This window comes from Engystomops pustulosus, chromosome 3 (genome assembly GCF_040894005.1).
Source record: "Engystomops pustulosus chromosome 3, aEngPut4.maternal, whole genome shotgun sequence".
NCBI lineage: Eukaryota > Metazoa > Chordata > Amphibia > Anura > Leptodactylidae > Engystomops > Engystomops pustulosus.
This window is the reverse complement of record NC_092413.1, coordinates 78,104,918-78,126,287: the sequence shown is the minus strand read 5'-3', so window position 1 is coordinate 78,126,287 and position 21,370 is coordinate 78,104,918. Positions and strand designations below refer to the sequence as shown.

Genomic DNA, 21,370 nt, shown 5'->3' with positions numbered 1-21,370 from the left:
TAAGATAGACTCCTCAAGCCAAATGCTTTAGCCTGTTTATCTGTGCGTCTTAGTGAGGTGCTACAGGTTTACTTTTGCACTGGCACATGACTTATGGCTGTTTATGGCACTGTTACAATATTTATTTCATTATTCAACACTCTAAAGGAGCATTTTTTCAAAATTATTTTTAGTAAACGGGTGAGGAGAAAATAAGAAAATATATATGAAAAAACTAAATGTAGCTCAGCTCACCAAACTCCTAAATGCTCACAGTCCCATGATGGTATCGCGTACACGGACACACCGCAGCCAACGGGTAGAAAATAAAAAAAATCTTGTAATTCATTTCTCCCAGCAAATGCTACACTGTGCTAATGTCTTGTATGTTTATTATCTACGTATTTGTTCTATTCTCCACTAAACAGTATGTTGTATAAGTCCAATATGTTTTAGAATTTACAGTTCATAAGAATGTATGATACTTATAATCCGTGCCTTACCTGCTAGATGAGGATGTTAAGTCAGAAACTGCATGCACCATATCTGTGGTTAATGCATCCAATACACTTGTAAGAAATTCATTTTTTTTTGACCCAGGACAACCTAGAATACATTTATGAGGTATTGTAAAAAACAAAAATTAGGATATACAGCATGTAAGTCATCAATACCATGTGCTCATGTTGCATTTATTTGACAGCAAAATGTAACCAAATTATATAACTGTTTTGAATTGTTAATGGGGTTTTCTGGGCCAAAAGTATTAATGGCTCATACATATAATAGGTGCTTAATACACACCCTTCAACACAATGATCAGCAGAGAGCAGCATTGCCTGTGGATATGTCATTATGCATATTCTGTCATCTGTTGTTAAAGGAAGGTATTGGATTCTTTATACATGAATGAAATTAGCACATTTGCTGGATTTGGGTTATTTTTTTCCCAGCCTTAGGGTGACTGCAGAGCAAAGGGTACTTTATGTGCCACTTTATGGTGCCTATACAAGCAGATACAGATATCCATGCTTAGAAGCATGATCATTTTTTCTCTGTACTTCACTATCCTAGAAAATGCCTCTGTGTGCCTCTAAATTAAATTGACAGCAAATAGAAGTACAGATTTAACAGCAATTTTATAATCACCTTTCCTTATGTAGATCAATCGTAGGTCATTTAGCAATCACTAAAAGCCATGGGGAACCTCGGAAAACGATATTGAACCCCAGACGAAGGCTCAATACGAGACGAAACGCGCGTCGGGGTGGCAGTCATCCCCGGACACAGTGCACAATTATCCCCAATACTGGTAAGGACTGGTGGTTAGATGTCTTATCATTTTCCAAGGTTCACCATTTTCGGGCACGAGCATTGCTGTGCCATTACCAATGCATGGGCTCATGCTACTTTCAGGTATCTACCCTACATATACCAGCCCTTCTAATTATTCTAATACAATCCACATGTGTCCGGGTATGACTGTCGTTTTTCTCTGCTGTATATTTACCCTTTAACCCTGTCATACTTATTTCAATAACTTTAAATTGTGTTTATGTGTTTAATTTTGCATAAATAAAGATTGTTATTTTTTTACACTTATTCTTGATGTTGTTGTATTGTCTCACTCTCTTCCCCTCATCTTGAGGGGTACCATAGGCTTGCATATTCTACATTTGTGTGGGGCACCTACTTTTGGTGTAATAACCTTTACAGGAATTATAACCATTTACATAGTTATCCCTGTACAATTTCTGCTTTCAATTTTTGTCTTAACTAATTCTTAAGGTACATAACATACCTAATTCTTAGGTAACCTTAAAGTACATAACCAAAACAGATCATATTTAAACTATTGGTGTGAAAAGTTGGCGTAAGTTAAGACACTGAAAATTAAATTTGTGCAAAAATCATAAAAAGATGCAATTTGTGCACAAACTTCACTTTGTGGGTTTTATTCCTGCATAGGTTTTATAAGTGAAAGGGACCTGGTCAACATATGTTAGAAGGATTGAATAGTGCAAAGACAGAAAGTTAAATAACCAAATAATAAATAAATAATTCATACATCTTATGCCATGTAGTTTTTAAGAAATTTTGTGCAATTCATTTCAATTATATTTTATGCTTGTGAATGAAACACTAAAAACACAGAGACGACTGCTGCAAGGTGCCAATTATTAAATCATTACAGTTAGCCATTGTCTTGTGAATTAAATCATCACTGAAATGTATTTATTATGCACAATTTATGTAATTTACATATAATAAAAAGTATACAATTTATATGTTAGATGGAAGACATATAAACCAAGCTAAGAAGACCACACAAGTTAGTTGGAGGACCTGGTTGTCAATCTTGGCATTTAAGACAGACATTCCATTGTAAAAACTGGAATGTAGAAATTGAGCTAAAATAATCATGACTAAACATGACTAGGCGGCTGTGATACTTTTCTTACTGGATTCACATTTATTACCTTTCCTGCAATTTTACAGGGAACATTTAACATGTGTATATAAAACAGAACATGTAAAGGATGAATACATAATATTAATAAAAGTAGTTCTAAACAAATGCTGCCTACTAAGATTAATGTACAGATGAGAGAGTCATCCAAGATTTGATTCGCTGAAGCTTTGTCTAATTTTTCAAAATATTTAGTTGAGATCCAAATCAAATTGGCCTGATCCATTGCTGCTCCAATTATCGTAGAAATTGGTATATAAGCTTCCCATAACACAGGTTATTCACAAAAGCTCCAATATTATATTGGTAACTTTTTACACATATTTTAAATTTTCCCTTGCCCATCCTCCCTCGTTCAGTTCTCATATTAACTAGTAGCAAGTTTACAGGATTACGGTAGTTTGAAGTGAATCTGAAAAGATTTGGATTCAGTTCATTGCCTTAAAAATGTTCCATCTGTATGGAATGTATAAACCAACAAATAGATTGCTTATCTCTAATTTAAGGCATATAACACCTTCTATTAGAGGCATATCAATATCAGTGAAAATTGCAGGATATATTACATTTACAATATACAAGTGTAATGGGGTGACACTGCCAATTCATATAGATAGATTGTAGTTTGTTGTTTATCATCCAGGCAATAGGTAAGAGATTGGTGTTCACGTTTGATTGGCTGGTAGTTGGAGAGAGAGATAAGGTTTCCTGGAGAGTGATAGTTAAGGCCTGTGAGGGGACATAATTAGTTTGTGTGGCATGGTGGCTTAGTGGTTAGCATTACAGCCTTGCAGCACTGGGGACCTGGGTTCATTTCCCAGGGTCAACATCTGCAAAGAGTTTGTATGTCTTCTCCGTGTTTGTGTGGGTTTCCTCCGAGTCCTCCAGTTTCCTCCCACACTCCAAAACATACTGGTAGGTTGATTAGATTGTGAGCCCCAATACCAATACAGAGTAAGGGGCGTAGCCATACAGAGTAATGGCTGCCGGCTCCATGCTCTGAGGAAGCTCTCTCTTTCCCTTATTCCCTTTCAATATGCTCTGTATGGTCCCTGCTCAGTTTGCCTGACCTGTTCGGGATATGCGGTGCCTTTGACTTCCTGGTCTGGGACGTGGCTGGCGGCGTTGATGGTGCAGACACAGCGCTGGGATCCGCTTTGCTCTCTGTCTCTTCCTCGAGTCTCTTGTGCGGCATCCAGCAAGTGAGAAAACAGAGAGGGCAGAAAGTGCCGTGTCATGTGGTGTGCCGAAGAATCCTGTTGAGTGGCGTACACTCCCGATGACCAGCGATCTTGTCCAAAGTCTACCGAGTCCCGCTGAGACCGCCGGGACCCCTCAAGGCTTTTCTGATGAAAGCAAGTACATGGATGACGGCGTGAGTAAGGGGAGCGGAGAAGAATCCATGAAGCCTGAGGAAGCCTGAGCTTGGGGATTTGTTTCTACTATGTAGGTTGCCCTTTGCCTTTTTTCTCCTTGCCTTGCCTTTTGTAACAATGGCACTAACGCTGGAATAAGCTGGACTAAGCTGGAGCTTCAGGCCCTTTGACTATCTAACTGAACTACTACTATCCATCCACTAACTAACTAGCTAACTACTTACTAGCTAACCTTTTACTAACTTGGAACAAATCGATAAGGTGAATAGAAAATTGAACATAACTAACTAACCTCCTCTGGCTGAGAGTAAATTTAACCTCTTTGGCGGATTATAGATATATTCCTTTTTTTTCTGATCATAAGATTTTCCTTTAGTGGCTAACAATACTACCCTTTTTTGCTTTCCTAGTAGACTGTGAGAAAACTCGACAGAGCATAATATTAGGACATCTTTTTCGCCTGTTTATAATCAAAAATGAGTGAATTATTTGACTTAATTATTGTGTAGGAAAAAGGTACAAATATTGTGTTTGCTTGCCACTCCTAACTAAAATGTGGTGATATTGTTGACTGTAGGAGGAAGGAAACCGGAAAGCTTTCTCTTTCTTGTTTATCATTTTCGAAATAACATTTCTCTTTCCCTGTCCTTGTGTATAATGTCGAGAGGTAAAAATTTACTAAAAAAAATACTCCACCTAAACTGAAAAACCAACTGACCCACGCTCAAAATAAATCCTCTTTAAGAGACCCAATCTCGAAAATACCTAAGGGGGCTAATTCTCTACGTTTTAATTTTCAGCTACGATTGACGGCCCAAACTTCCACTTCTTTTCAAATTGATTCCCAACCGACAGACATGGCAATGCCGATGAGAGATGCGCATAGCTTATCTCCCTCTCCAAAACCTGATATGATAAAGGAAAATCAATAAGCTGTACTTACAGCAAAGGTGATGCAGAGCATGTTAGATAGATTTGAGACAAAAATCTTATCTAGAATGCAGGACATGATGGGGGAATTACAAAAAAGAAGTAAAGACGATTGGAGAGAAAATAGATCAGGCGGAAACAAAATGAACGGAAGTGACATTGTCTCATAATAATTTAATGACCTCGCATAATGAAATGGAATTTAAGATAACCAATTTGGAGGTAAAACTATGGGACTTAGAGGATAGATCGAGAAAAAATAATGTTCGCCTGAGAGGCATGCCTGAAGCTCTCCCAGACTTAGCTCTGTAGGAATACGTAGGGAATTTTATCTCGGCAATATTACTAGAAGCAAAAAAGTTAGACATTACAATAGACCTCATCCATAGGATCCCGAGACCAAAACATTTAAAAGCAGATATCCCAAGAGATACTATCTTAAGGATGCATTTTTTTTAAACTAAAAACCTCCTAATACAAGAGACCCATAAAAACCCCAAGTTTCCTCCTCCTTACGGAACATTGAGATTTTTGCTGATTTGTAAGCCACAACATTAAAAAAAAGAAAAGAATTTGGAGAAATAACTAAAATCTTAAGAGAAGCAGATTTGGTTTATAAATGGGCTTTCCCAGTAAAATTAATTGTGACGAAGGATATTCCTACCTATACGTGTAATAATGTGAAGGAGGCCGAAAAATTAATTGAAAAGTTCGGATTGTTTAAATTTAATTCAAAGACAAATGGGAACTTTGAAAAAGTCAAAAACAAGGTTGACCAGGAGTGGTCCGTAGTAAGATAGGGAACAATGGGGAATGAAAGGGAGACTAATCCCTCAATATGGAGTCACCAAGTGGTAGGGGACTCTCTCTACCCTAATACAGGAGAGGGAGTGCCATCTCCTTGGTGACTGTTTGCCCCGCATCCAGTATGAGAACACTGGTTTCGTTACATTCTATTCCGGCTAACAAATTAGCTGGAAAATTAATGTATTTGTATGTTAAATATGTTGTTGTGGTTGTGTTTTGTATTTATGATGAAGCCTGCTCTGGGAGGGGCAGATTAACTGAAATAAATAATGATGGATTAATAGCAATTCAGAACATGATAAAGATATGTTTATTGAAATAATGTCATTGAATGTTAATGGGCTGAACACACCACATAAGCACACTTAACTCTGGAAAGAAATAATTAAAACACAAGCAGATATAGTAGGGATACAAGAAACACATCTGCTTAAAAAGAAGCTTGTCTATATCATCGGGATTTTCCTATGATTATATGTGCAACATCTAATGCCATAAAGGGGGGGGGGTGCATGATGTTTAAAAACACTATCATGTTTAATCTTACTAGAAAAATGATAAATGATCGATGATGAAGGAAGATATATTATAGTTTTAGGGGAAATTAATGATATTCCATTTACCTTTGCGACAAGGCATGAGAGGTGATAAAGGAGATTTAGCCCAAATAATAAATGAAGAGAGGTTACATGATGTGTGGCGGTATCAACATGCTGAAGAAAGGGACTATACCTTTTTCTCCACTAGACACCTCTCGTACTCAAGGATAGACTTCTATCTACAGTAGTAAATAATTTAGCATTAACATCATGCTTATACTATAAGATAGGACAAATAACTTGGGTGGATCATGCCCCAATATTTCTAACCATCAAGGAAAGCTCAATTGCTTTTACGAATTCTCCCTGGAGGCTATATAACTCTCTTCTAAAAAAATGATAGTACACAGAAGTTGATCTTAAGGGTTACAGATGAGTTTATTAATATTAATGATAACAAAGAAGTTAACGATGAATCTCTACGGACCACATATAAGTTACATATAAAAGAAGTATTTAAACAGATATCAGCTAGGGAAAAAAGAGTAAAAAATAAAGAAATTCATGAAATTTTGTCACAGATAGTTTCACTAGAAAAATCTAATAAAACAAACCCCTCAATATCCATTAGTAATAATCTCTCTCCACTTAGAGTCATATTAAGATCACAGATGTTATCAGATTATGAGTAGAGATGGGCGGATCTATTCTAATGATTCTAACTTTGGTTAGAATTTCAGGAAAAATTCGATTCGCCACGAAGCCGAAGTTTATGCTGATTCGCAGCAACAGGCGGGCTTATGTGATGTCACACAGCCCTATAAAATCCAGCCATTTTCTATCTCAGCTAGAGATGAGCGAGCACTAAAATGATTGGGTGCTCGTTATTCGAGACAAACTTTTCCCGATGCTCGAGTGCTCGTCTCGAATAACGAACCCCATTGAAGTCAATGGGAGACCCGAGCATTTTTCAAGGGGACCAAGGCTCTGCACAGGGAAGCTTGGCCAAACACCCGGAAACCTCAGAAAATGATGGAAACACCACGGAAATGGACAGGAAACAGCAGGGGCAGCATGCATGGATGCCTCTGAGGCTGCTTAATCGCACCATTATGCCAAAATTATGGGCAACAGCATGGCCATGACAGAGTGACCGAATGAGGCTAGATAGCATCTAAATTATCCAATAATTGACCCTGACACTATAGGGGACGGCATGCAGAGGCAGCGGCAGCAGCGGCAGGCTAGAGAGTGTCATGGCCACATACCCTAAATGGACTCAGGCTTCAAACCAATTTAAAAAATTCCTTTTGGTGAGGATAACGTGTAGCACTGTATGTATCAGTATTTTGCCTGGTTAAGGCAGCAGATAGGAACCAAAGGAGATGAGCAAGGTGTTTGCTTGTGGCTGGCCTTGCTGGCACTAGTAGTGCAGCTAGTACCATATTGTGACGAATTTGCAGGGAGACTTGCGAACGTTCTATTTAGCTCTTAGTGACACACATATCCATCTCAAACACCTACGTGGGACAATTTATTAGGGGTTTGAATGAATTAGGCACAGTCTGATTTTTTTTTTTTACTTTTCTTTTTTTTATAACTCAAAGTCATCAGGCACAGCACAAAATGCAGTTGTGTGCTGTCAGTGTAGGCTAGAAACTAGCCATAGCAATAGGATAGCATCATTGTTGTTTGTCTGTGTGTACTGTTTATACTTCTCATTGTATTTATATCTCTGTATATTAATATTAATATATTAAAAAAAAAAAAGATTGTGAGCCCCAATTTGGAGAGGGACTGATTTGGAAAGCTCTGTGTAGCACTGCATAATCAGTGTGTGCTATACAAATAAAGGAATTATTATTATTATTGGTGTGGAGTAAAGTGCAGGTAGACTCATGAATCTACTATGTCTAGAACCGGCCTTAAGTGAAGCATCTTATGATCATAACAAGAGCTCACAAGCAGCAAGTGTCTCCTGACTGAAAACTGTTTCCTGTCAAAAGCAGGCCTGGAGTGGAGAGGCATGATGAGCTTCAGATAAAAAAATGTTTTTTATCTCCAAATATTATATAACGTTGGAATATCTTACAGTTTAGGAATACCTTGACACTGTGCCTTCCTGAGTTAATGATCCAGGATGGGCATTCCAATATGTAGTTAGATATATTTAGTAAAGTAGTACACACAGTAAAGGTTATCCATAGAAACTGCACATTGTGCTACCTTGACATTTTGCTAGAATATCTTGGGACATTAAAACTTTGTAAAGAAGTTAGATTAGCTTTTTGCATGGCTCTGTGTGATACATGGACAGAACATAAATGGAGAATATTATTATTGTGCCTCTGAGTGCGGGTGTTGTTGCTGTATAAATAAACCAGATGCCAGCTAAAACGTGTCCATCTGGAGACTAAGCACATTTTACTGATATGTTTTAACTGACCCGAGCAGGTTAAATCAGCCAACTAGAGAAAGGTATAAAATAAATATCCAGCTGTAAGTTTCTAGAGGGACCTTGGCAATATTTATGACTTTGTTTATTGTTCCTTTAAAAAGCCATGTGCCAATTTATTTTAGTTGCCTGTAAAACAGAACACATTTGTGCTCTGCTGTCCTGAGACTGCCCTACACCTGTAAAACTGAAACAATCTGCAAGCAACATAGTGGATTTTAACTTTCACACAATACAAAAAATGAAATTACAAATATATATATTACCATAAAAACAGATTTTTAAAGAAATATTTAGTTGTCATTGTTAATTTACCAACTAATTTGTAAAACTGGGATATATGATAACTTACCAGGTCCATCAATGGACTGTTCTAAAGACAATTGTAACATGTGGTGTAATGAAGATCCTGCCAGCCTACGGTGCTGCTGCATCACTCTCTGTACTGCCAGCTTTTTGTGACTATTAAAGTTACCAATGGGAATGCGTTAGCATTGTCCCTTCCACCTAACCTAAACTAGATTTTTTTACTGAAAATGGATGAATCATGAAGACCAAACGACTGTATTATTTTCCCTAGGTATTAATTGTTGATATTGGCCCAATGGATTCATCTGAAATATTCCCTCATAGCTACAGCTGTTTTCTTTATAAGAGCATGTTGTTTATGTCATGAAAATTTTATTGCATTAGTAAGTAGTATACAGCCTGTCCAGCCCCCTGGAGTATACAGCCTGTCCAGCCCCCTGTAGTATACAGCCTGCCCAGACCCCTGTAGTATACAGCCTGCCCAGCTGCCTGTAGTATACAGCCTGCCCAGCCCCCTGGTGTATACAGTCTGCTCAGCCCCCTGGTGTATACGGCCTACAAAAAAAAAAAAATAGTGTACTCACCTTCCCACACCCCCCTGGCAGGTCCTCTTCAATCAATCGATGCTCCGGTATCTTTTACGAATCCCCACGCCTTCCGCCGCTTGCTGACATCATACTGTGTGCCGATGCCGGCGAACATAGTAGAACGGCAGCGAGCGGCTGACGTCACGACCCCTGGGATGGATGGCGTGGGGACACAGAGAAGATACCGGAGCATCGATAGGTTATAGAGGATCTGTCGGGGAGGGGCGTCGGAAGGTGATTCACGGTTTGATTCTTTATTGGCCGAGAATAAGCTGAGTTAGGGTTTTTCAGTACTTTTTTTGTGCTGAAAAACTCAGCTTATATTTGAGTATATGCAGTAAGACTGTCAGTTGCTAGTTTAGATCCAAAAAGTCCAAAAAGTGCCAAAAAAGGCCTGAAAGTCTTGTGGTAAAATGTGGTGCAAGACATTTTAGGCAGTTTATATGGTGCAAAGCCACCAGAATTGTGGTGCAAGTGCGTTACTAAATAACCTTCATAGATGTAGTGGGAGTAGCTGAGGCATTTCTAAGTGCATCATATAATTGGGGTATTAGTCTTACAGGTTTTACACTCTTTTGGAAAGACGGGGCAAATAGGAGAGGAGGTGATGTATGTCTATGTGTCAGAAGAGACCTGAAAGCAAATTCAAATGAGACCTTAGTCAATAAAACTTTGTGGGTTAAGATTCAAAGCCATGAGAGCTTTGACAAAAATATTTTTGGCTTACTCTACAGAGCCGGAAATTCCACTGATGGGAGACTCTTCCCAAATATTTGGGAAATTATAGGCAAAAATTTGGGTGGAGGTTCTCCTTCATGTGTTGAGGGGAGACATTTTATCAACTTTTTGTGGGATAATTTTATGGAGCAGTTTGGTGAAGATACCGCAACAAGTGATGTTTTGCTGGATCTTGTGATTTCTAATAATGCAGAAATTTTCATGAAATTTTCGGGAATAGTCATCATAAGAATTATTTTTCTCCAAAACTGGAAAAGGCTGGAAAAGCAAAAACAGCTCTACTTCCATTGTGGAGAAAATATTAAAAAGGGTTTCTAAAAGACTACATACAGGAGTATGTGACATCACATAGTACAATAAGTGACAGCCAGCATGGGTTTAATAAGGATAAGGCTGAAGGATCATATCTAAAGAATCGTGAGCAACTATTCCTACCAGTTACCAGTTAGATGTGGTATACCCCATGGTTCTGTGCTGGTCCCAAATTTATTTAACTATTTACAGCCAGCCCAGCCTGCCCCAGTAGTATACAGCCTGCCCAGCCTGCCCCCTTAAGTATACAGCCTGCCCAGCCTGCCCCCTTAAGTATACAGCCAGCCCAGCCTGCCCCCTTAAGTATACAGCCTGCCCAGCCTGGGGGCATCCTTTACGCCTAGAGGAGAGGCGGTTCTACCATCACCATAGACAATGGTTCTTTACCGTTAGTGAGACTATGGAACTCTCTAACACAGGAGGTTGTTAGGTTGTTATGGCAGACTCTATGTACATGTTCAAGAGCGGCCTGGATTACTTTCTGGATGCAAAATTAATTAATTCTTATAGCTTGGACTTAATGGACTTTCGTCTTTTTCCAGCTTTATATACTATGATACTATGAAAAATTGATCCTGGAGACTACAGACCTTTGAGTTTAACTTTGGTCATGGGGGAAAATATTTGAGGGGTTTGGTAGAGATGCTATCCTGGAGTCTCTCACTGTACATAACCTTATTACCTAGCATCAACATTTGTTTATGAGGGATCAGTCCTGCCAGACTCATCTGATTTTCTAGTTTATATGTTGAGTAAAGTTCAAGACCTGGGGGAGACTATGGATGTTGTACAAGGAGTTTGATAAGTGCAGAATAAAAAGGTTGGTACATAAAATTAGCCTGTTGGGACTAGGGTCAAATCTGTATATTTGAGTTAGCAATTAGCTTAGTGATAGAAAACTTATTAATGATATTTTTATTAATGACCTCATTATGATATACACAGTACAGTTTCAATATTTGCAGATGATACTAAGCTCTGTAAAGTAATTAATACTAAGTCTGATAGTATAACATTACAGAGGGATTTGTAGAAGCTGGAGGAATGGGCAGAGAAATGGCTGATGAGGTTTAATGTAGATGTATAATGTATGGTTATGGACTTGGGCCGGGGAAACAAAAAGTATAAATATGTTCTAAACAGTATATTATCTGGTAAAACAAGTCAGACCACACATGGGATATTGTGAAAAGTTTTCGGCACCAGTGTATACAATGGACATAGTAGAGCTGGAATGGATGCAGAGGAGAGCAACCGAGCTTATTAGGGAAATAGAGGACTAGAATACATTGATAGATTACTAAATTTGGGGTTATTCTGCTTATAAAAAAGATGGCCGAGGAGAGACCTCATTACAATGTACAAATACCTGAATGAGAAGAAGAATCTCTCTAAAGATTTTTTTATAGCTAGGCCTGTGACCAGGGGGCATCCTCTACGCCTAGAGGAGAGGTGGTTCTACCATCACCATAGCCAGGGATTCTTTACTGTAGGAGCAGTGAGACAGTGAGACCTATGGGACTCTCTGCCATAGGGGATTGTTATTGTGGATTCTTTGTACATGTTCATGAGAAGACTGAATTACTTTCTTGAGAGCAAAAATATCACTGGTTATGCATAATAAACATTTGTTTAATTTTTAATAGACCTGCTGGTTTTAATAGACCTGGTTTTTCCAACCAGGAGGCAGCTTGGCATTTCATTATTGAGGCGACGCTGCTGGGCATTTCATTAGTGTGCGGAGGCCACTGGATATTTAATTCGTGAGAGCAGTCTTCTGGGCATTTTATTATTGGGGGAGGTTTTTGGGCATTTTATTAGTTGGAAAAGGCTGCTGAAGATTTTATTAGTGAGAGGAGACAGTGGGGCATTTTATCAGTAAGGGGAGGCTGTTGGGCATTTCACTAGTGTTGGGAGGCTGTGAATTTCCCATCCTGGGCTCATAATCAAGTCAATAACTTTTCCCATTTTTTTGTGTTAACATGGGTTTGTTTAAGAATAATACAGCACATAGAACTCCTATTATATAAAGTGGTAAAGTCTAATAAAAAATATGCACGTTAAGGTTATTTATCATTGATTTGTAAAGTGCTGCAGAATTTGTTGGTGCTATATAAATAAAGATTATTACTATTATTTTTAGGCAGGCTCCATTTGATAGTTTAAAAAATTGCTAACATCATAAATTGGGCTTTGCACAATGTTGGACTAGCAGTGGTTCTATGTTTAAAACACTATTTCTGAGTGGCACGAAAATGTCCTTGCAATGTTTTTTTTGCAATTTTTTTAAAACCAAAAATGCAAGGAAATCCCCAGTAAGTGTACCTTTTATTTTTTGTTATTTTGTGTAGACATGTGGTGTGATGTGTTGAACCTGAAAATCTGCTTACTGGTTTCACCTGTTCAATGCCCATAAATCTGTCCTTCCATTATTGTTAGCAAATGGGGCATGACTGCCATGTTTAACTTTTTAATTTTTTCATTTACAGAGCTGTATGTAGGCTTGTTTTCTGCGTAACAAATTTCACTTCACAGTGACAGTATTATGTAATATTACATGCTCTGTACATGGGAAATAGGAATAGTGCAGTGAAATTGGTGAAAAAAATCATGTGCGGCATGTTCTTGTGGGCTTGGTTTTTACGGCTTTTACTGTGCACTCCAAATGATATGTCTCCTTTATTCTTTAGATCGGTGCAAGTAAGGGGATATCACATTTGCATATTTATTTTATTTTAATACATTTAAAAAAATTGAAACCTTCTGTATGGAAAAAAAATAATTGCTCTACAGACAATTTTCACAACAAACAAGCTGTTATTACTTAGTGCTTACACAGCAGAGAAAAAAAACGCAGGTCCATCAAGTCCAAACTACAGTATAAGATTAAATAAATGTTTTTCTGTCCCATATCACATGATATTTTTGCTCTCAAGAAAGGCATCCAGGCCTATCTTTAACTTGTACAAAGCATTTGCCATGAAAACATTTTATGACAAAGAGTTTCACAGTTTCCCTGTTATTACTGTAAATAATCTCGGTCTATGGTGATGGTAGAACTACATTTGCTCTAGGCATAGAAGATGCCCCTTGCCCTCGCCTTGTTCTTTATTTGGCTTATTAGAAGCTTGTCTTTTATTTGCCTTTTTGGCAGCTGCCTTGCTCTGGACTCTAAAATTAAAGAAAATCTACCATCAAAATCAAGCATGATAAATCAGGGACACTTACTCATAGAACCAAGCTGACTGAACAAGTGCTGAAGAAGCAGGGGGAGGGCGAGACTGGCCAATCATGCTTATCAGCATAATTTAAAAAGTTGATTTTAGAAGGAAGTTGGCTATGTAGAAATATAAGATGATCTATAAGTAAGTGTCCCTGGTTTATCAGACTTGATTTGGATTTAAGTTTACCATCCAACAACACCCCCATATCTTCTACTGCTGCAGTTTTGCCAAGTTATTGACTGTTTACAACTTAAGTACTGTTTGATTTCATGGCTCAAGTGCACAACTTTACATTAATGCCAGAACAGAAAAACCCCATAACTCTGAAAAATAAAAAGAGAATCACAATATGGGCACTGTTCTTTTTTTATTGAAAGAGAGAATCAGATATAACAATGAGGTAAAACCCATTATGAATCTGGAGTTATGATTGTATCATAGAGGAGTAATTTGTCAAAATTTTGATAGATTAAATGATTTGCTAGCATTTTTTAAAAACATTTTTACCTTGAAGTTGTCTTCCTTTATACATATCTTTTACTTTGGCTGGGTGGGCTCTTGCACCATTATCACACTTTGGCTGTTCATACCTGGAAAAGCAAAACCTTTTTTTCAGATTTTCCACAAGAAATGCTTTACCATAGAGCCCTATTAACCATTCACAATGCTTCCTTCACAACTCTATCTTATATGTTCCATGCCTATTCTCAACATGTCATGTCTACATTTGGAATGTCTACCCAATGTATGTATCTGATCACATGTCAGTATCATGGCATGAGCACTGCATACCTTCATTTACTTCAACTCTCCCCAAGATCACATGTCAGTATAATGACTTGAGCACAGCATACCTCCATGGACCTCAATTCTCCATCCATGCCTCCATGGATGCTGTTTACATTTCATGTGATAAAATACATACATTTGCATGTTGCATCTTAGATGATGTCATCATGGTCACATGAAATAAAGTGGCCAATGATGTAAAAGAACTCTCTCTCTATATTTCACATAGCTGCATGTTTTAGCAGTGAGACCTGTCAACCAGGAATAAGGAGGCAGGGCTTCAATGGACTCATGTAATGTCATTGGACACTCAAAGTGATTTTAAGAGCCCGATGACATCATTCAGGAAGCATGCATAAATTATTTATGCTCGTCTCCTGCATGATGTCACTGAAATCCAGAATGGAAGAGGAGCTAAATATGGTTGCTGGAGGCATGCATAATTATTAACCCATAGTACTATGTGTTTCCCTGTGTTTCACTGTGATTTTTTAAAAAGTCACAGGAACACCCAAATGTCAAGGTTTAAACATCTACCACCAGGATAAAAGATTGTATGCAAATTAGCCCAAGGGGCTCCAAGCTCCATTAACACCTAGTGAGCCTGGAGCCCCTCAGGCTCTTTTGCATACAGTTCATCTTCATGGTGGTAGATGCCCTTTAAGAAGATGTATTATGGGATCATGGAGAAGACGCCGACAGGTAAATTTAGGTAGTTTAATGCACTGGTAGTTTTCCTTTACGTCTGAGACAGTTCTGAGAGAGTTAAAATACCATTCAACTTGTAGAAAATTATACTGTAACAATAGTATATACAATATTATACTGTGGTGGCAGAGCCAAGCTGTGGAGTGATGGCCGCATAAGCTACTAGCTCCTCCGGAGTAACTCCTATACCTCCAGCTACAACAGCCTATATAACAGAACAACGGTGAAATATGGGAAGCAAGATCCCCCTGAGTGCTAAATAGCATCAGGATTTAGGCAAATTTTTAAAGAAAAAGCTCTGCACGCCAGCAAGATGGTCCAACACCACAGAGCCCGAGGAAACAGAAGGAGACTCAGAGCTGGAGAGCATGGATGAGACAGCGGAGATAGGAGGAAGAAACGCCGTAGCCCCGGTCTATAGAGACGTTATCAAGCGTATACTGTACCAAGCACTTACCCCTATTGCAAAAGAGCTCTGACATTCAGGCAGATATCCGCCATATTGGGCACCACGTGGAAGAGCTGGAACTGGCCCAAGAAGTTATCCAAGACTTTAGTGTCGCAGTGAATTCCTCCATGAATCCCCATAGAACGTATATCAATACAGCTCTACTCTGGGCAGAGGATCAGCAAAATCACAGTTGCCGCAAGAACATCAGACTGTGAGGTTTGCCAGAGGACATAGCCCATGAGGCACTTCCTAAGGTAGCCTCAGAAACTTTTACCAACATACTTGTGCAAGATAAAACAAACGCAGTACATATTGAGAGAATCCACAGAGCGCTGAGACATAGGCCAAAACCTAATGAACCGCCGAGGGATGTTGTATGCGGTCTTTTGTGGTATACTGATACAGCAAGCATTCTTAAAGCGGCAAGAGAACACTCAGACCTCCGCTATGGAGATCAACCTACAGCAGTTTTAAAGGACATTGCACTTTCTGCCCTAACAAAAAGGAGAATCTTAAAACCGCTCTTAGACGCCCTGAGGGAAAAACATCTCCCTTTCAGATGGCTCTACCCATTTGGCATCGCTATCACAGCAGGAAAGAAGCAAGTCATTATAAAGAAAAAAGCTTGCAACAGCCTGGGACTGCATAGGCATCCCCACAGTTGTTGTACCATCCTGGATGCCAATCCCAGAAGAAATTGAGGTGCCAGAGCTTGCCATTTGGAAGCCATGGGACAAAGTGAGACACACCCCTAAACCCACAAAGAAGAAGACCAAAGACTGAGACAGAATGTCTGCAGAAAGTTTATACTGGACACTGAAAACAGTCAACATCTGAACAGGGGCTCTTTAGTTAGATAATTGATTGTTATATCTATGAGTAGCAACTTAAGAGGTTGGGGAGTACTCTCTGATTGTTGTGACTCTAAGACACCACTAGGAGTACTGATCTTCCCCCTCAACTGATCAGTTGGGAGAGTCTCACTTCTGGCAATAGGGTTCTAGTACACTCTACCTGAGAGGGAACCTTGTTTTCGGAGCCAGAGATTTTGACAGCGTTTGAATCTTTTAAAGAGAGTTTTTGTGTATAGTGGGAGGAGACATCAATGTGTGTCTAGAACCTTTGATAGACACTACTAGCACACACCACCTGACCTATAAGGCTTTTGCATCAATGAAAGAATCCCTTGACAAACCACACTTGATTGATACCTGGAGACTTTTAAACTCGGCAGTAAGGGACTACTATGGAACACTTTGAACTTATTGCATTGGAGGGAATGTCGACTCCTTTTCTATGGGAGGCACACAAAATCATGGTAAGAGGGGAATTTATCTCCTTGGCAGCTTATCTGCAGAAAGACGTACGCGTCTACTAAACTCAATGTTAGGACAGTTAGCTAAACCAGAACATAAACACAAAAAATATAAAACCCAAAAGACATTGCAGGAACTCTCCAACCTCAGGAATAAAGTCAAAAATTTGCTTAACATCAGATCAGCCAAACTATCCCTGATATCTAAAAGCAAATTTTATGCACATGGAGATAGAGGGAACAGATTAATGTCAGCAATAGTGAAGAGGCAGAAGGAAAAATTCATTAGCTCAATAACAACCCCTGGATGAAAACTCACGTGTGACACCAATAAGATAGTGGAAACATTCAGAAAATTAAATTCAGATCTTTAAAATCAACCCACGCAGGCCTCCCACACTACCCAACACATCAGCGCGTTCTTTTACTCACTGGCCCTCCCCAAACTGTCAACGGAAGACAAAGCTACACTAACTAAACCATTTTCAAGAGAAGAGATTTAATTGGTATTCTCCTCTATTCCATCAGGCAAGTTCCCAGGACCAGACGCCTTGCCAATCATCTATAATAAGAAATGCAAAACATTCTTTCCTCCATATTTCACTGAAGTTTGTAATCAACTCATCCAGGGAGAAACAATACCAAAACAAGCTTCAGAAGCTCATATCTCTATAATACCAAAAGAGCGGAAGAACCTATCTCTTTGTATTAGCTTTCTTGGCTCTTTCTCATGGTCCTCCCATTCAATAAAATACCTGGGTATCCACCTCAATAAAGACCCAAAGGAATTACTTAAAACTATTAAAAAACATTGACCAACAATTAAGATCCCTCTCCATCCCACTAGTGTCCTGGTTTGGGAGAAAAACCTCTTGAAAACATATATTTTACCAAAAATTATGTATCTTCTTAGAACACTTCCCATAGCCCTACTGAGAACTTACTTTAGCTCGACTAGAGAAGAGTCTTCTCCACATTCCTATGGTCCGGGAAAAGATCCAGACTCAAATTCCAATTGTAGATTGCCAACAGAAATAGAGGCGGATTAGGGCTCTCAGACCTAACTACATGCTATTGGGCTAACCAAATGCTAAGATGGATGCTGTATAGATAAAGTTCTTTAGAATGGCAGTAGTGTTTTGAAAGTCACAATATTTCACCTAGGGTGTCACAATATATATTTTTATCTGTTGCAGTCTGTGAGGGCTGAGCTTAGTCAGGATGGGGAAGGGATTGGACAGCTGCTCCTGTCATAAAACACCTCCTCCAATCAGATCAATGTGAGGTCACAGGTCATGCTATGTGCCAGCCTCTTTCTCTCAGTGTTTCCTCTGAGGCTGTCTGAAGGAGCTGTGCAGTGTCCATCTTAACTCCATAACATACTTTTTTGGTACGTGAAGCAATTTCCTATTCTTTTTAACCCCCCTTGTCCATAAAAATATATCATACATATATACACCATTGAGCCAGCAGAAAGATCCGTGGTTGTTGCTGTCACAGATTTGCCACAGGAAAATTTGTAATAAAAAGTGATCAAAAGGTCATACAGTTCCTAAAAACGACGTTTCATGACACAAAGAATGACACCTAACACAGCTCCATACACCTAAACCATACTGAGAAGAACCTTCACCCATGAAATCCTTGTACATCTGTTCCTGCTCTCAATACACATGCACAGAAGAGACATTTCAGGATCTTTTAAGGTCCTCCAAAGGTCCTGAAACTGTCGATTTGAAAGCAGCAGAAGGGACACATACTCCTTTCCCTAAGAAGCTGATGCTAGTACCATATGTAGGAAGTGATTGCAGACTTGTAGGTGCTATAATATTCATACAGCCCAAGGCCTATGGCAGCCTGCTGTGCCTCTGAGTAGAGGTGTCATTTGGAGTACACATTGAAAGACGTAAAAACAGAGCCTACAAGAAAAAGGCGCAAATGGGCTTTTTCATCAATGAGTATGCTTCCATAGATCAGCCTGTGTTAGTGCTCATAATATTCACACTGTCTAGTTTGCACATTGTGTTACTGTATGTTTTGTGTTCCCATACATCTGCAGTAATGCAGTGCATATACAACACAGCGGGTACAGTATACCGTATATTGAGCCCTATGACAGGCTACTTTATGCAAACATAGTCATCACAGTCTGGAATTTGACCATACCAATGGCATTCTTGTTTAAAGTCTGTCTTTTCTACAGTTAGAAATGGATCCCAGTACTTCAAAACATGGACCAAGGTAAAAAAACGCAGGTCATACGAAGCTGGTTTTAAACTTAAGGTTGTATCCAGAGCAGAAGTAAGCAATAACAGTATTGCAAGCAGGGAATTTTGTTTGACGAAAAACAAGTGAGGGAGTGGCTGAAAATGAAAGGTGAATTAGAAAAGCTTCCAAAGGCAAAAAAAGCTTGACGTGGTTTAGCACATCCATATGGAGCTCTAGAGACTAAATTGAATAGATGGGTTATGGAGTGTCGTCAAAATGCGTAACACGCATGGGAATTCGCTTGCGTGCCCTACAATTGGCTAAAGATGACACATTAAAAGCACCAGGCATTGAAAATTTTGTTGTATCACCAGGATGGTATACCCGCTTCATGAATAGGTTGGGCCTATGTTTGCGACAAAGAACAAAGATATCACAGAAGTTGCCAAAAGATCTTGATGAAAAAGTGATGTCATTCCATTCATTCATCTTAAAACGCAAAGGGAAGAAAAAGTTCAAAGTTCCTGCTCACCTTCTGGCATGGCTGACCCCCAGCGCGAGATACATCCAGTAAAGCCCCACGGACCACAGGCACGAAATCCACAATAGAAGAAATGATGTCCGCGCTTCAGGGGATATGCAGGTAAAACAAAATTCCTTTATTTTGCATCCATATAAAATCCAAAAATGGCAAAAATACAATTGTGTGATGGTCCAGGTATGATGACCTAGGCGTTTTGCCCTCTCTCAGAGCTTAATCATGGTCTCTGTTGTGCAACAGACAACATATCGATTTTAAAGACCACCCTCCGGTGATGGTGTGTGACGTCAGAGCCACGTGACCAGATTCACGTGACTGGACTACGACACACCCACCCCGATACAGCGTGGTATCCTAATACATTAAGAACTTTAATTGGAAGTAAAAACAACCATAATAAAAGGTAAAGGGAATAGTTCTAAACTACTGGTTTATGCAATGAGAAACATGTAAATAGGAAACCAATAATCCTTGATATGCGGAGTTTAAACATGCTATAATCTTGTTTACAAAGTTATAGGAATGACTCTAGTTAACAATAGGTGTATATAACTAACGTTTGCGGTATCCTCCGCTCAAATCCTACATGACCTATAAGGTATCAAATATAGGAATGAGATAAAAGTATTGCAACTCTTCATAGCAATAACAAACGGACAATCACATACATGCAACTAATGATAACATAATATCAAATCCTGCCTCACGTTCATTCCCATGGGTTGGGTTGTTTTTAATACAAACATCCAATATGTTTCTCTGTTCATGAGCTTTCTCCTATGATCTCCCCCTCTTTCCGGTCTCTTGACTTTTTCAATACCCTGCCACCTAAAACTGCTACTGTTGCCATTGTGGGTGTCTCGAAAATGCCTAGAGGTTGCTGACATATTTGTTAGGTTGGTATTCTTAATATCTGACAGGTGTTTTCTAATGCATACTTTCAAAGAATTCGTGGTATAACCCACATACTGTATGTTGCACATGATGCAGAATATTAAGTAAACTACAAAAGTAGTATTGCAATTTAGGTATGTGGTGATTTTATATTTATTATTAGTGACACTTGAAGAGAAACTGTCAGTGTTCAAAAGATGTTCGCAGGCTATGCATCTAAGGTGACCACATTTGTGGTTACCAGGACGATACAGCCAAGTGTACTTTCTGTCTTTATCCTCTGTAGTGCAGCTTTTAAACATGCTAGGGGACACCATGGAACCTACAGTAGGGGCTTTTTTGGAGATGAATCTAACACCTTCTGACAAACAATCTTTAAGTTCTTTGCTTTGCTCTAGGATGGGCAGGTACTTAGTTATGACCTTTTTTACCAAATGAAATTGGTTACTATAAGTAGTTATGAAGGTAATAGGTTTGGAGTTTCATTTGTACTTGTTACTGTTGTGTGTTCTATTTAATAGGAGAGTGTTCCTATCCACTTTATCTATCCTCTTGCGTGCTGAGGCTAAAACCTCTGGTTTATAATTCCTTGCCCTGAACCTCTTCTCCCATTCTATCAACTGAGTATCAAAAACCTGGTTAGAGGAACTATTGCGGTGAAGTCGAATTAATTCGCCATAGGGTATATTGTCCACTACATGCCTAAGGTGGCAAGAAGTGGACAGTAAAACACTATTT

General features: G+C 39.0%; 1 protein-coding gene across 2 annotated transcripts in view; it reads right to left on the bottom strand.

The window, feature by feature from the left end:
• SMOC2 (SPARC related modular calcium binding 2) overlaps window positions 1-21,370 on the bottom strand; it is a 172,812-nt gene that overhangs the window by 44,861 nt on the left and 106,581 nt on the right. For both annotated transcript variants that reach the window (XM_072141169.1, XM_072141170.1), the window contains exons 9-10: window positions 14,234-14,316; window positions 483-585 (exon numbers count right to left, since the gene is read on the bottom strand). In XM_072141169.1, the coding sequence (XP_071997270.1) occupies window positions 483-585; window positions 14,234-14,316 (186 nt within the window). The remainder of the gene's footprint in view (window positions 1-482; window positions 586-14,233; window positions 14,317-21,370) is intronic.